The 16,713-nt window shown below is 40.6% G+C and overlaps 2 protein-coding genes across 2 annotated transcripts in view; both read left to right on the forward strand.

The window, feature by feature from the left end:
- Positions 1 to 1,749, forward strand: part of LOC117514475 (ribose-phosphate pyrophosphokinase 2) — an 86,753-nt gene extending 85,004 nt beyond the window's left edge. Inside the window, exon 7 of the mRNA XM_034174958.1 lies at positions 1,382 to 1,749. Within this exon, the coding sequence (XP_034030849.1) occupies positions 1,382 to 1,474 (93 nt within the window). The 3' untranslated portion in view covers positions 1,475 to 1,749. The remainder of the gene's footprint in view (positions 1 to 1,381) is intronic.
- A 7,934-nt stretch (positions 1,750 to 9,683) lies between these two features.
- LOC117514490 (thymosin beta-4) lies at positions 9,684 to 12,988 on the forward strand. The gene is made up of 3 exons (XM_034174978.1): positions 9,684 to 9,756; positions 12,275 to 12,385; positions 12,461 to 12,988. Exons 2-3 carry the CDS (start codon positions 12,286 to 12,288, stop codon positions 12,490 to 12,492), a joined length of 132 nt encoding a protein of 43 aa, XP_034030869.1. The 5' UTR covers positions 9,684 to 9,756; positions 12,275 to 12,285; the 3' UTR covers positions 12,493 to 12,988.
- The last annotated feature ends 3,725 nt before the right edge of the window (positions 12,989 to 16,713 follow it).

Raw genomic sequence — 16,713 nt, forward strand, 5'->3', positions numbered from 1 at the left:
ACAGTAAGATCCTTTGCACATTGATGTCAGTTTTTAATGCAGTGCCGCCTGAGGGATCGAAGGTCACGGGCATTCAGTGTTGGTTTTGGCCTTGCTGCTTACATGTAGAAAGTTCTCCAGATTCTCTGAATCTTCTGACTATATTATGGACTGTAGATGATGGAATCCCTAAATTCCTTGCAATTTAACATTGCGAAACATTGTTCTTAAACTGTTGGACTGTTTTGTTCATGCAGTTGTTCACAAAGTGGTGATCCTTGCCCCATCTTTGCTTTTGAATGGCTGAGCCTTTTGGGGATGCTCCTTTTATACCCAATCATGACACTCACCTGTTTCCAATTAGGTGTTCTTTGAGCATTCATCAGCTTTCCCAGTCTTTTGTTGCCCCTGTCCCAGCTTTTTTGAAACGTGTTGCAGGCATCCATTTCAAAATGAGCAAATATTTGCAAAAAAAACAATGAAGTTTATCAGTTTGAACATTAAATATCTTGTCTTTGTGGTGTATTCAGTTGAATATAGGTTGAAGAGGATTTGCAAGTCGTGTTCTGTTTTTATTTGCATTTTACACAATGTCCCAACTTCATTAGAATTGAGGTTGTATTAAATTTATTTCAGTAATTGTGCTCAGTTCATTTTCCCAGTGTAATTACATTTTACTTCATTTCTGTACATGTTTGTTTTGGTTTCTTTGCTTGTGTGGATTACTTGGGTTGTTAACATCTGGTGAAAATGTCATGTCAGTAGGACCTTTAGAAATATATTTACTGAAGAAAATGGTGATGTGTTCCATACTTATTTTATCTGCTGTATATAGCACTTTATCAATTGCATTGAGTGTTAGAATGTCTTCTTTTCATGTTTGTTTATTTTAAAAAGTAGGTACAAGATTGATTTAATTTTTTCTTCACAATGCCAATAGTTTATGAACACAAAGATGAATGTCTCTTTAAACAGCAAGAAGCTTCTGCAGTCTGATAATTTACTTATAAAATCTTCTGTATAACTAATTTGGATAATTTGGGCTTCATTGGTGAACCTTTGTCTTTCAAGGCCTACCCCAAGAATCACTGCCTTCCTACGTTTAATGGGAAAATCGTATTAAACCCACAAGAACCACAAAGCTTGACTGAATGGAATTCAGTTAGTTATCAATAGGATGAAACACAGAATTAAGCAAGATTTTAAAACAAAATCTCAAGAATGTGGCCAAGGCTTCCCAAGCAGATATAGTTTCTGGTTTCATTTTTGTTTCTCGCAATATATCAGTTGTATCTGGTTTTTGGTTTTTGTCCTTCAGCCAGTTGAGTCTTGATGTTGCATGATGTCTGATCCCTCTTGAAACAGTGGAGCTTTATTTCCTCTTGATGCTTATTTTTTTCAGGTTATCGACATTTCCATGATCCTGGCCGAGGCAATCAGGAGAACCCACAATGGAGAGTCAGTGTCCTATCTCTTCAGCCACGTACCACTGTAAAGAACAGGAAGAGGAGACCTGTGGCCTCCTTGCCCCCGTGCCACATTTCATGGCATGAGAACGCCTGATGGTTTTGGCCTTTCCCACGTGACATTTCAGAGTTCATGCTGAAAAGTTGTCATGTGACAAAGTATCAATAGCTGTTCTGAAGACCAAGTTTGTATTTATAAGATTCTCCTTTTTTGCTGTCATGTATTTTTTTTTTCACAATCAGTGTTTCCAGAGGCTTCATTTTTAAACCCAACCGGCCTTTATGTACGTGTTACTTGTACCTCATTTTGAACTCTATTCAGTGAAACATTCCATTAATGACATTGTGTTACTTATCTTTTTGCTTTAAAATTAACAAAGTTCAAATGTGTCCTGTACCCTCCCGATATGCTGACAACATACCTGTAAAAGTCTGGTTGTTAGTTGATGCTATATTGGTGGTGATGCTCAGTGCTGTCATTAAATTGCGTTGAGCTAATTTTTTTCCCTGTATTTTTAAATCTTAAACATTCAAGTTATTTATGTTATTGGCCCATCTGTTTTAGCATTATTGCTGCATCTCACTCTGTCATTTCATTCAGACTCAAAAACAGGGAGTTCCTGCCACCTGGTGGTGTGGTGTTGAGTTGCAGTGTTTAGTCCTTCCATACTTGTCCTTTCAGCTGTTCCCTTGTTTTTTTCACTCTGGGTCGCCACAGCAGATCCAAGGTGGATATGCATATTGATTTGGCACAAGTTTTACACCGGATGCCCTTCCTGACGCAACTCCACATTACATGGAGAAATGTGGCAGATTGAACCGTGAACCTTCCACAGTAACCATTTGACCACCACTGTCATTGTTCCAAATGAAATGATGTATACTAGCTGCTGAATACAACTTAATGGAGACCCCCCTTTTTTTTCAAAACGATGTTTGATTTTTTTAAATTTTTTTTTTGGCCCTGGTTCCAAAAGGTCACTAAAGAAGCCAAATGTTTGGCAATAATGTTAGATTTTAATTTTGATTGTGTAACTGTCACAGTTGCAATTGAGTTAGTTGGAAAGAAGCAGGTTTTGCCATTTGACTTGATGTGGGAGGGGAAATTGGTGTTTTGTTTTGTTTTTAATATAGGTGGTACTCTGACAATAAAAGTTCTGATGGTTTACTGTTCAGAGAGTTTTGCAGTTTTTTGTTAATTGGTGTTGGGTAACAGCACAGTTCATGACTAATATATTGTCCGATCTCGCTGACTGCTTTGAGCAGTTGTAGGAGCCTGATACTCCTGCTGAATTCTGGGACATCTCCAGTGCCACAGTTCTGGTGGCTGATCTGACAGTCAACTGCAAACCACCATATTTCAGTGAGATTGCGAAGGTGGTGAACCAGCAGGGTGTTGGGTAAAGCTACAAGGATGTGTGCTATCAGAGGAAAAAACCCAAGAGGATGGAGGTGCTGTTTTCCTGGCATTGTAAGCAATTATTTCCTTTAATAATGGAGAATGGATTCATCCCAATAGGCTGGAGAAAAGTCTGACCCTGTCTTGACAGCAAAGGGTCATCACCTGGATTGTGTCTGTGTATTGAATTCATTGATTTTTTTTTTTTTTTACTTGGCAGTAAAATATACAACCCCTGGCAAAAATTATGGAATCACCGGCCTCGGAGGATGTTCGTTCAGTTGTTTAATTTTGTAGAAAAAAGCAGATCACAGACATGACACAAAACTAAAGTCATTTCAAATGGCAACTTTCTGGCTTTCAGAAACTATAAGAAATCAAGGAAAAAAATTGTGGCAGTCAGTAACGGTTACTTTTTAGACCAAGCAGAGGGAAAAAAATATGGAATCACTCAATTCTGAGGAAAAAATTATGGAATCATGAAAAACTAAAGAACCCTCCAACACATCACTAGTGTTTTGTTGCACCACCTCTGGCTTTTATAACAGCTTGCAGTCTCTGAGGCATGGACTTAATGAGTGACAAACAGTACTCTTCATCAATCTGGCTCCAACTTTCTCTGATTGCTGTTGCCAGATCAGTTTTGCAGGTTGGAGCCTTGTCATGGACCATTTTCTTCAACTTCCACCAAAGATTTTCAATTGGATTAAGATCCGGACTATTTGCAGGCCATGACATTGACCCTATGTGTCTTTTGCAAGGAATGTTTTCACAGTTTTTGCTCTATGGCAAGATGCATTATCATCTTGAAAAATGATTTCATCATCCCCAAACATCCTTTCAATTGATGGGATAAGAAAAGTGTCCAAAATATCAATGTAAATTTGTGCATTTATTGATGATGTAATGACAGCCATCTCCCCAGTGCCTTTACCTGACATGCAGCCCCATATCATCAATGACTGTGGAAATTTACATGTTCTCTTCAGGCAGTCATCTTTATAAATCTCATTGGAATGGCACCAAACAAAAGTTCCAGCATCATCACCTTGCCCAATGCAGATTCGAGATTCATCACTGAATATGACTTTCATCCACAGTCCACGATTGCTTTTCATTAGCCCATTGTAACCTTGTTTTTTTCTGTTTAGGTGTTGATGGCTTTCGTTTAGCTTTTCTGTATGTAAATCCCATTTCCTTTAGGCGGTTTCTTACAGTTCGGTCACAGACGTTGACTCCAGTTTCCTCCCATTCGTTCCTCATTTGTTGTGCATTTTTGATTTTTGAGACATATTGCTTTAAGTTTTCTGTCTTGACGCTTTGATGTCTTCCTTGTCTTCCTAACGAGCAGATCTGATTTGATGCAGGTGTTATTTTGGGGGATGAAAATTTACAGGGTGATTCCATAATTTATTCCTCAGAATTGCCATTTGAAATGAGTTTAGTTTTGTGTCATGTCTGTGATCTGCTTTATTTCTACAAAATTAAACAACTGAATGAACATCCTCCGAGGCCGGTGATTCCATAATTGCCACGGGTTGTATATTTTACTGCCAAGTAAAAAAACATTTTACTTCAACATTTTATGGAGTCTTCCATGGCGTAATAGGTATGTGTTAAAAATTTCGTCAAAATCCGTGAAGTAGTTTTGACATAATCCTTCAAAGTGTATATAAAGGGAAATCTTGATCCAGAATTGGGATTCAGATCTGGATCACCTCCAAAATTTAATGGAGTCTTCCATGGCCTAATATGCATCTGACAGGTGGGACAAAGTCACTGTCAAGTAATTCTCAAGTCATCAATGTGCAAGTCTCAAGTCAGCTTGCAAACAATTGGTGTTCATTATGACTTGGGACTTGCTGATTCGTGACTTGATGGTGACTTTGTCACACCTCTGGTCTGTGGTGCGTAAAATACCAAGGAGCTGAATATTTTCACAAGCCACTGTAAAGGCACCTGAAGGACTTTCAGACCATGAGAAAAAAATTCTCTTGTCTCATGAGACAAAAATTTAACTCTGACATGAATGCCAGGTGTCCTGTTTGGAGGAAAGCAGGCACCATCCCTGCATGGTGGTGTCAGCGTCACACTGCAAAAAAAGAAAGAAAAAAAAAGGTGACTAAAAACAAGATAAAACTAAATCTGAGGGGAAAGGTACTTAAAACAAGTGTAATTAAATGTCCATGCAGAAAGATAAATTCACTTAAGATTTGTGAATTAGGATCGTGAAATCTAGGAATAAGCATTTTGAACACTTAAAATAAGAAATTAACTCTTAAAACTAGATAAATTATCTAACACTTGTAAATATAAGTTGTTTTTTGTTGTTTTTTTGTTTTTTTCTTGGTAACTAAATAATTTGCTGTGCATGTTGTAGGTTACTTTCCTGAGTACTTAATCTTAAAAATAACCAAGTTAGATTACTAGTTATCTTAATAGTTACATTCAGCAGATGCTAATGAAGTAACTGTATAAAGTAACTTTTCAAAGTTACTTTGGCAACATTGGTTGTGGGGAGGTTTTTCAGCAGCAGGAACTGGGAGACTAGTCAGGATTGAGGGGGAAAATGAATGCAGCAATGTACAGAGACATCCTGGATGAAAACATGCTCCAGAGTGCTCTTGACTTCAGACTGGGGCGACAGTTCATCTTTCTGCAGGACAATGACCCTAAGCACACAGCCAAGATATCAAAGGAGTGGCTTCAGGGCAACTCTGTGAATGTCTCTGAGTGGCCCAGCCAGAGCCCAGACCTGAATCTGAAAATGGCTGTGCACCGATGCTCCCCATCCAACCTGATGGAGCTTGAGAGGTGCTGCAAAGAGGAATGGGCACAACTGCCAAAAGATAGGTGCACCAAGCTTGTGACATCATATTCAAGAAGATTTGAGGCTGTAATTGTTGCCAAAGGTGCATCACAAAGTATTGAGCAAAGGGTGTGAATACTTGTTTATATGATAGTTCTTAGTTGTTTTTTATTATTATTTTTAATAAATTTGCAAAAATTAAATAAAACTTTGTTCACGTCATTATGGAGAGTTGTGAGTAGAATTTTGAGGGGGAAAAAAAAATTCCATTTTGGAATAAGTAACATAAAATGTGAGAGAAGTGAGGTGCTGTGAATACAGTTGTATGCAAAGGTTTGGGCACCCCTGATGATTTCCATGATTTTCCTTTATAAATCATTGGTTGTCTGGATCACAAATTTCAGTTAAAAAAAAATCATATAGCAGACGACACACTGATATTCGAGAAGTGAAATGAAGTTTCTAGGATTTACAGAAAGTGCAATAATTATTTAAACAAAAGTTGGGCAGGTGCCTAAATTTGAGCACCCTTGTCATTTTATTGATTTGATTTAGCACTAATTATTGGAACACAAAATTGGTTTGGTAAGCTCACTGACCCTTGATCTCCTTACACAGGCGAATCCAATCATGAGAAAGGGTATTTAACTCACTCGATGCCACTGACTCTAAAATGCGTCTTTTCCGATAGTAACGCCCTGCGCCAAAGACGCGTCATTGAGCCAATTTCTTTTCTCCTCTTTTCTTTTCTTGTGGTATGTTTGTTGTTGACATGGACATAGAACTCAATTTTCTATGGGTCTTGAAAAAACACTCAAATGCTGAAGAAATTCTGGCACCGGGATGTTCTGAACTTTGAAAATGGCTGGCACTCAATGAGTTAAGGTGGCCATTTGCAAATATTTCTCCTCTTTGCATCTCTTCTAATGAGTGGCAACGTGGGAGCCTCTAAACAACTCTCAAATGACCTGAAAACAAAGAATGTTCAACATCATGGTTTAGGGGAAGGATACAAAACGTGGTCTCAGAGATTTCAGCTGTCAGTTTCCACTGTGACGAACATAGTGAGGAAATGGAAGACCACAGGCACAGTACTAGTTAAGGCCCAAAGTTTCTTGTGCAATATCTGTACCCATGTGCAATATTTTCCCGTGCAATATCATTCCACAGTTGTACATAATTCTCGTTTTACATTTTATATTTGTCCACATTTTATTTTAGTTGTACATATATTTAAATCATTTATTTTGTTATTTTTTATTATCTTTTATTTGGTTAATAATTACTCGCACCTCAGAAAAGCACCTTTTGGAGTTCACACTCAAATCTCGTTGCAATGTAAATTACAATGACAATAAAGGCGATTCTGATTCTGACCTGTATATATACACAACAACTTCACATAACATAAAAAACCTAACCCAATTATAATACCTACATGAAATGCATTTTGTCAGAAACATTGTGTTGAAAAGTTAAAAACTTGACGTGTGCCGTGATCTGACCACTTACATTAGGGGTCATCAACTTTCCTCCTGGAAATGATCTGCCCTGCATAGTTTCCATGTGTACCTGCTGTAACCTCAGCTGATAGTAGCAATTGACTGGCTGAACAGACACGACTAAGTTAATTAGCAGTGGGTGGAACAGGGCAGGTGATTGTCAAGAGTAGGGTTGTTGACCACTTGCTTTCATTAACATTTGAGTCATAAACAATAATGGATGATCCAAGATGGCTGCCTCGTCCAGAGCTCACTCAGTAGCACAGATTTTTGTTGTTTAATTCTGTTTGTCCTTTGCTTTTTGTTAATAATGTATTCTGTCTTATTGTGTTTGACTATCAAACTTGGCTGTACATAAGATCTGAGGTCACTTGGTGCTTCCTGGAGTTTCAGTTTTGGAATGCAGATATCCAGTGGAGACCCGCCATTTGTTTAGTCTGAGATGACTTTGTCTGAGCTCCTGGAACCTCCAGACATCAACATAGAGACAAGAGATCGGGCATCCTAGTTTGGCTGAGAGGACACACAAACAGATCACTGCTCCCCAGCTTACTACTAGCTCATTGGCAGTCTCTGGAGAACAAGCTGCACAAATGTGTCGGGGCCAGCAGGAGTTGCTGTGCAATTGAAGTCAGCAAACTTCACTTCCCATTGCCAAAAGACACTCTAGTAGCGAGGTCAGCGACAGACTCTGGAGCCCATGGGTTTAGCCTTGTGGTTAGAGTGACTGCTTCCTATACCAGAGATCTTAATTTCACACCCCAAAGGGGAACTACAAAGCAGAGGTTAATTGTAAGGTTTAGACTTTACTTGTGTGAAGTGCCTTGAGGCAGCTTTGTTGTGATTTGGCACTATATAAATGAATAAATTGAATTGAATCGACTTTCACGCAGGGATCTCATTCCAACAAGAGACATGGGAATGCTGCGTGGTCTGCCTTACAGAAACCTAGCTGTAGGACAAGATACCAGCCTCCACCGTTGAGCTACCGGGTGTGTCCGTGCATGGCGCGGATAGATCGTGGCAGTTGACTAGGAAAAGCAGAGGAGGAGGCATGTGCTTCATGATCAACAACTCCTGGGGCGATCATGCACCAATCAAACCGTTCTGCTAACCGGACCTGGAATATCTGATGCTTATGTGTTGGCCTTTCTGGTTACTGAGTGAATTTACAGTGGCCGTTATTACGGCTGTTTACATCCCTCTACAAGCCGACAAACTTGGGGAACTGCATAGTGCGATCAGTAAGCAGGAAACCATGCACCCAAAGGTGGCGTTTATCACAACTTAAGGAAAGTTTTACCAAAACTCCATCAGCACATTCAGTTTAACACTTGGGGAGAGCATCTGCTCAACCTTTGTTACACTTCCTTCTGGGATGCGTACAAAGCTCTCTACCTTGTGCTCCATTCTGCTCCTGCCCACCTATAGGCAGAAGCTGAAACAGGAACTCCAACCCTTAAGGTGGTGCATTGCTGGACGGAGCAATCAGAGTCCACGCTACGTGACTGTTTTGATCACGCGGACTGGAATATATTCAACATGGCTGCTGACAGCATTGATGAATACGCAGGGACTCAGTCTGTGGCTTTATCAAGAAATGTGTGGACAATGTTGTTCTGACCAAAACAGTCAAAACTGGTGGTCCGGATATTTTTTTGAAGGGGGTTACAGCCCTATCAACACACACCTTAGAGCCGCTGGTGTCAACAGTCTGCTTTTGTCCTGTCACATTCTGGTAAAAACACTTTTTTTTTTTGTCTTATAGGTGACTATAAGGTCACCTGCTTGTTTATTTATTTATTTGTTTGTTTGTTTTCATTAAGAGCCTGCTGCTTCATGTCACTCTAATCAAACCCGCCTTCCGTTAAGTCTTCGTACAACTGTTAGGTTAGCTTCACTGTAATCTGTTGAAAACTACAAAACTGTCATCACCTGATTATTTTTAATCAGATGTCTCCACTCAATCAAACGCTCACATTTCTCCGACTGACACATGGGAATCAAACTGTTTTTTAACTTGTTTAAAAAAAGATCAGAACCCCCCCGTCAGAAGCTTATTATCCCTGTCCAAGTCCCCTTTATCGATTGCTTTTGTTTTTGTTCATTTGTTTTCTCTAGTCATTCAAATACAGCATTTTATGAAATAAATAAATAAAAATCCGACGTTTTGTAAATAAAGTTTATTGAAATTTTTTAAAATGTTGTTTTTAACGACGGTCACCAGGGGCGCACGTGACTTAATTAAATATGCTGCGACAAAAAGATGAACTCATTTAAATTCGTGAAATTATTATTCGTATTAAACAAAGTGTTGACATGCTGAAGGAATTAATTAGAACACTGAGCGACATGCGGGCGTTTTGTATTCAATTTTAAGTTTGTTTTTCCTCACTTTTTCACAGTCAGATTTGATGATTTTTTTTTGTGCGTGTGTGTTTTATTTCAGATTCTGGTGTCGAACCCTCAAGAGGAGGATGGGGAGCGTGACGTCACGCCTCATTAGCATGCAGCGTGTATATATGAGACTTGCGCAGAGACGCGCCAGTAACCGCTGCAGCGCCCTGACCAGAGAGTTTCTACCCGCCGGCCAGCACTTTGGTGAGAAATCTGCAGTAATCAGCTACCTGTTTGTGCTTTAATGTCAATTTCGTTAAAGACTCATTTTATTTTAAAATCAGTAAATAAAAAAAACTGACCAGTTGGGATGTCGTGTTACAAATGGAGGTGCGCAAAAAATGACTTTTTGTTTTTTGGTCCGCCAAAAATCTACTCGCATCTTTTCGTTTTGTTTTATAAATTACGGTGGAATGTGGCGGCGCGGACGCGCTGATCAGGCGGCTTCCTTTGTGTTCACGCCGCACACGCACGCTTTCTGATTAAAACGGCGCGCATTGTTCGCACGTTTTGACCATATTTAAATTATTATTTTTTTTTTAAGCTTATTTTGTAGTTGGTCGGTGGAGGGGGAAAAAAAAAAATTCCGCCACGCGGTGATGGAGGAAGACGCTGACCTGGGCGGTGGTTCGGGTGTAACGCACGCGCGCGCGCATGCGAGCCTGCAGGAGAAATGGTGGTTTTTCCAAATGAATATTACACAGCGTGCACATAGAAAAGCTCGTGGTCGAGTCTGAAGTCGGTGGTTTCACCTGTGAAGCTTCAGTCTGATGTCGTCCCCGCTGCGGAGCGCGTTTGTTGCGTAAAAGAAAAGTGCGCCGCGGCGTCCGTTCACGGAGAACAAAAGCGCATCAGCGCTAATCTGCGCCATGCGCAAGTGTCTTACCCAGTCAGTTTGTTGCCTTTAGACTTTTAGTCGACGCCCTTCTGTCGTTTAAGCCTCGTGGCGGCAGAAAACTCCAAAATACACAATTAGTAAAAGGAACTGGATGTTTTGTGGGTGAGGCTAATGCCAAGATTACTGACGCAAGTGAAGTGGAATTTATTTTTAAGCTAGTGGACAGATGAGTAATTTTTTTTTTGTAGAGATTCTCCACATGTGTATGTGGTTGCTCTCAAATGTCTCCAAATTATGCAGACTACTGCCTGTAATGTGAGTGTAGGTGTTGAAACTGGGTAAATTGAAGCCTTTACCAGTTAAACTCTGATTGAAAAAAAATAACGGTAGTTTTTCTAAAGAAACCTGGGCGGATGTGGCGCTTGCTGCGCTGATGAACTGGAAAGCAGAGGCCTTAAAGGAAATGAGGTGGCAGGCAACATCAGGTCACGCTAACGGAACTGACACAGCTGTTGTGTGACTAAATCTGCAATCGTGAGCTTGTAATAAAACTTCCAGCCTACTGAAATAAGGCAAACATGGAAATGAAAAACGTTGCAGTTCCTTAAATGGCCACTTGAGGCTGGCCCCAGGAGTCAGTCCAACTTTAGAGGAAACCACTTACAAAAATGACTTCTAGTTTCTGCTTTCTTAAACTGTATGCGGGTGAATTTATTTTAATCCATGCAGTTATGACTAATTGTGGGTGGGGTTACTGATCGTCAGTGCGCTGTTCCACTAGCGGTGGCTGCTAGCCGTTGTAGACTGACTTTGTCCTTTTTGAGTATTGTCTCAAAGTATCTAACATGGCTTGCTGTACTGTTTAAATGCATGAATGGGCCATTTAAGATGTTTGTGCTACACTAGTGTCTATGTCGTAAAGTTTGTATGTTAGTAGGTACTAGTAGTATTCGGGGAGTGTTTAAGTCTCTTCAGTTCACCCTGGTCATGCATGGTCTTGCTCACATTCCACCTCCTTTGCGTTTGAAATTTGCAGTAAGTATACACTGTGGAAAACGCCCCGTGCTGCACTGTCAGTCTGGTGTGTAAATGGCTGTTTTTACAAACGTGGTGGTGTCTAACCAGCTAAAGGAACTTCACCAATTCCCTGCAGAGCCACATCTGTTCCAGTGAAATATGTTCTAATTATTGGTGCCTGGTCCTTGGTCAGGATGTGATCCAAGATGGTGCTTTCACCACTTGACTATCATGTTTGGACCACACCTTAATCTTGGCATTAGATGGACTGAATGCTTGTAGACACTAAGTTAACAATGGTTGTTAGCATGGCAGGATGTGCTAATGTAGCCACAGAATGCTGTACATGTAAGATCATGACTAACGCTCTACTGCTATAGCAGTAAGCATGTCACTACGTCCATGGGGTAGCGGTTGACGTGGCTCATGATGAACATGAGCAGCTAATGTGTTAGCATGCTAACTGCTGCACATGATGGAACCTGGCAAATTGGAGTTTTTGACTTGACATTTTAACACCTTTCAACAAACTGAATTTAAATCATGAACACTATTTTTTTTTTTTTAAACAAGGTATCACTTGTGCGCTGTCGCTTTAGTAAAGTAACACATTTTACACAAGCAACATGGCAGCCGTCTGGTCCATGGCCGACTTAGACTTTGAGGTACAGTGACGCATTAAAGTTGCACGTGGACAACATGCTGTGGCTAACTGCTGTTGGTATTGGTGAGTTTGTGCCAACAGCATTAATGCTAGTCCTATAATACAACTATGTACTGTGCAGTCTAAACTGTAACTAGTTACAGGTGTCATGTAGATACAAACTCTGCTTCGTTTCAAGTGTTTTGCTTTTTGTCTTCTTGTAGACTACCTTACAATGGCTGACAAACCTGACATGGAGGAGATCAACAAATTTGATAAGACAAAGCTGAAGAAGACTGAGACGCAGGAGAAAAATCCCCTGCCTTCAAAAGAGAGTAAGAACCATCCTGTACTGTAACCTGCATTTAGATTTGACATATGGCTAAAATCTCATCTGTTTCTCTCCACAGCCATTGAACAGGAAAAGGCGGCGGGACAATGAGGCCCCTCCCTCCTGTCATGCACTGTACACACCCCCTTCCTCCTGCATTGCCTTGTTTTCAGTCACTTCTCTTAGCTGTACAACTTTACAATATTCTGAACCTATAACAGTCTGGACAGTTGGCCCCACCCCCTCAGCTACTACAACACTTCTAACCACCTTAAAGCGATGAGCTGTTCTTTAGTTGTGATGAAACTTTCTTGGGAGGAGGGGGAGAGACTGTGGATGTCCATGTCTTGACCAACACAGATGTGGTGTGGCAAAGGGGATTTTTTTTTTTTTTTTTTTTCAGGGGGTCATGGCCTTTGTCCCTGGATCCTTGTCACCACCACCGGGCTTCCTGTGTGTGTGGTTGCTTTCACACCGAAGTGAGGCGTTATGTACGTCTTATTTTTCTGTCCCAGTTTTGAAGCTCCATTCACTGGCCAAAAGTGCAAATTGATAGTCTTTTTGTTACTTTGTTTTGTATGTGTACGATGACAAAGGTAACGGGAACCACTTTAATCTGGGATACTCAACTGGAGGCAACAGTTGTACCAAATCATTCAGGGTGGCATTTGACTTTTTTTTTTTTCTCAAATGAGTAGGGGGTGTGAATGGCATAAATCCTAGAAATTCAGCGCTTGTCACTGATCAGAATGTTGCATATTCTTTTTTGTAAAGTCCCAGCAGCTGCATTACTTTGCCACAAATCATTGCCCAGAAATGGAAAACCATGAAATGTTGTAATAAAGGTTTGTTACTAAGATGTCTACTGTGTAAATGATACTGTGATGAAAAGCCTCTGTTTGCACTGACTGAACTTTTACACCAACACCAAAGAAAATGTTAACCATGATTGGCGTAGCAAATACGAACAAATGCTAGAGGGGTGGAAAATGAGTAAAGGCTCTGTAACGCAGAGGTGGAATTGGTGGAGAACCTGCATTTTTTGGAATATGTTTGAGACCTGATGTAAAGCATAGGACTAGGGGTTAATCTCTAGCATTGTACCATGATTTAAAAAAAAAAAAAAAAAACAGCGCTAAGCAATACCTAGTCTTGCTGGCTACGGGCCCTTGACAGTCCTTACTTAGGACTGCTACTCATTTGGTGGTTCCAAAACTGGGGTAGTGTCTCGACATAGCAAAACAATTGGGTGTTCTTGGCTTAAAGCAAATTTGGCACCCAGTCTAAATTAGCTATTGAGATGTGGTGTCATCCTGGAGCTGACCTGAGCTACAGTAGTCAAAAACTTAATGCGCCAATCAAACTATCACATTGATCATAACTATTTCAAAAAGGTGTAGTCTATTATGGGGCAAAAAATGGTGACAAAGGTCAGTTTGTACAGGGGTCAAAAGTTGCTCCAATTTTGGTAAAGTGGTGCAAATTATTGGTTCAAATGGGATTAAAATAGTTTTGGCTTGAATGCTTAATTTTCATAGTAAAGGTCAAAAGTTTATCCATTGGCTTCTGACATGTCATGTTACCCTGTAACATAACTAAACATGGCAGTGCAAACTATTCCCCTTTAAAATACGATTAACCAATAATTTGTCACTGTTTACCTTGCAATTTGTTGTCTTTACTGCATAACTCCAGAATATTCATAGTACAAACTATACCTTTTTGGAATTAAGCTTTCAACATGATTGGGCTAAACTCCAGGCCCCCTGCGATCCTTAATTGGAGTAAGTGGTTGAAGGTGTGTGTGTGTGAAGCATTTTAAAATTTTGATCTCTGTGTAATTCTTTATTGATCCTTGTAGCTCAGAAGTCAGCTCCAGGATGGCCCCATATCTGAAAATAAACAATTTAGAATGTGCCAAATTTGATGCTTTAATCACAAAATGCACAATTATGGAAATCTTATTTAAGCTGCTCTGCTAGGGGAAGGAGTGGTGTGAAGACTCAACCACCAAAATCAGGAATGTGATTAGAATCAGTTTTCAGTTTAAAGTGATTGGTTTACTCATTGTCTAGTGTTGGCTGCAAAAGTAGGGCAGATGGACCATAAGGACATTAAGTGAAAATCAATTAAAATCAACTTAATTTGATTTGACCAAATTTACTGTATAGGCTACAGAAAGACAGACTAGACAGTCAACTGGTTCCACAAAACAACTGCATGTTTCCCATTAAACACCCAGGTTTGTGGTACAGGGTGAGATGACTAAAAACTCCTGTGCTGCAAGCTAGTGGGGATTTACAGCACCGGTGGCGTTTGGAAAACTGGTGCCCAAGCAAATAAAACTTAATGCTAGCTGCAAGAATGTTTAAAATCTGAACTGTAACTGTTAGTGAGGAAGTGCTTCTTGATTGGCCTGTTAGGTGTCTGCAATGCAGGAAGGAATGTGCGTCTGCGTGGTTGATGCGCGGCTCGGTCTAACTGCTGGTTTAGTGTCTGCACACGGTTACCTAAAGTACAGGGTATTTTGGATTTACTCCGCCCTTCAGCCTAAATTAGCCACTGCCTGTGAAACGAATGTTATTAGCATGACTGTGCTGAGGTTTGCCGTTAGCTGTGTAACTCATTTTTAAATCAGGACTTGGAGTCATGAAAGCTATGAATTATTTGAGGTCAAGTAGGGAAACTTTTAACAAACTAGTTTATCCTTCGGTGACACAGTATTAATGCATGTTGCCTGAGGCAGGTGAATACTAGTTTCATGGTGTGTCCATGTAATAGCCCATACCGTTCGGTTTGTGTAAGTGGATTGGTGTTAATCGGGGAGGAGATGGCGAAGCAAGACTAGGCCAAAGCCTCACCAAGCCCTCGTTCTCTCTGATGAGATTAGTGTCTCTCATCTCGCTCTCTGCCGACCTCAGTGTTTTCTCGTAAGTGGTACACGCTTTCAGTTGACGCAGCAGAGCAGGAGTCGGGCATGTCCGTATGCTGTGACTGTCCTGCCTGGTAACCCGTGGCAACAGCTCCTGAAGCTGAGTCACTTGGGATGGGCAGTGCCATGGTGAGATTGCTGTGCACCTTCCATCTGTCCTGCAGTCACTCTCCTCCACTGAACAGGCTCTCACATCAAGAAATGGCGCGATTCAGACACAAAATTATTAGTTATTGAATGCACATATGCCAGCACAGACGCGTTATTGTGCACAGAGATGTTTGGTGGGGACTAACTGCTGGTCACACATTGTTTTTAATGGCATTAATGGCTCATCCTCTTTTGTCAGGGCATGTTGGTCATTTTTCTGCACAGACGGCCAAATCAGTCAATTGTTTTCCTGTTAGTCGCTATTTGAGACAAACACCAGGTCTGCTGTGGATTACCATGGCAACAAGCCACCCAGCAGCTAGCCACTGACAGCGCTGAAGCCAGGCATGTTAACGCCTGACTGTTGTGTTTAATATCACAGACAGTATGGGTGTGGAGCGTTACTGCTACAGACGCACAAACGTGGAGCTAAAAAGACAAGACATACTTGCGAGTGACATGTTTGTGACATCACATTGTAAATTGTTGGCATCATCATACTTGATAAAGAAAACGGCAATAACAGAATGATCCTAATGCGAAAAATGCTGAAAAGAAATATTTACACCTGTTTGTAGCAGTAGCACATGTGGGGGTATTGTTTTAAGTTTTTATCCAGTTTGGACCAAACTTGGTGGAATGACTGTAGGAGAACCAGAGAGAAAATGATAAACTTTTGTACCTGTTTATACGTCAATTGAACCCCCTTTCATAAGTACTGTTAAGTTTGAGAGTAATTCTGTGAATCCCGTGAACCAACCAGAAACAGGCACAAGTGTGACAGCATGACCTCATGGTCACTTTAGATAGAAGAGTGTGTGATGTTACCACTCGGTTGCTTGGTGATTCCACACCCCTATGGGGTGATGCCTTACCTTAGCACCTCACTCATCAACACCAACTGCCAACTCTGTGGGAAGATCTCTGCAGACTGGGGCTCACCTGCTGACATAAATACAGTCAACATCCTAACAGGGGAACTTGCAGTGTTTGGAAGCACACACAGACCCACATGTGCACAAACACAACAACAACACAGCATTGCTGTATTTTATTGAAAAATGGTTAATCCTGTTTTTCATGCAATGCACAGTTTGCGGGTCATGTTTGTGTTATTTCTTTGAATGTCACTGCAGAGTTTAACACACCAAAGTGTGCAGAAACCTCAACAGCACCACATGTGTGAACATACAGATAACTGAAATAACCGACTATGACAGAACGGCAACAGTCACATATTAAGGTGTTCA

This window comes from Thalassophryne amazonica, chromosome 1 (assembly GCF_902500255.1).
Source record: "Thalassophryne amazonica chromosome 1, fThaAma1.1, whole genome shotgun sequence".
Taxonomy (NCBI): domain Eukaryota; kingdom Metazoa; phylum Chordata; class Actinopteri; order Batrachoidiformes; family Batrachoididae; genus Thalassophryne; species Thalassophryne amazonica.

Bases quoted from the DNA above. Each gene is read 5' to 3' on its own strand.
- LOC117514490 (XM_034174978.1), top strand. From the start codon at position 12,286: ATGGCTGACAAACCTGACATGGAGGAGATCAACAAATTTGATAAGACA. The intron at 12,386-12,460 runs GTAAGAACCATC...TTCTCTCCACAG, and splicing joins TCCCCTGCCTTCAAAAGAGA to CCATTGAACAGGAAAAGGCG.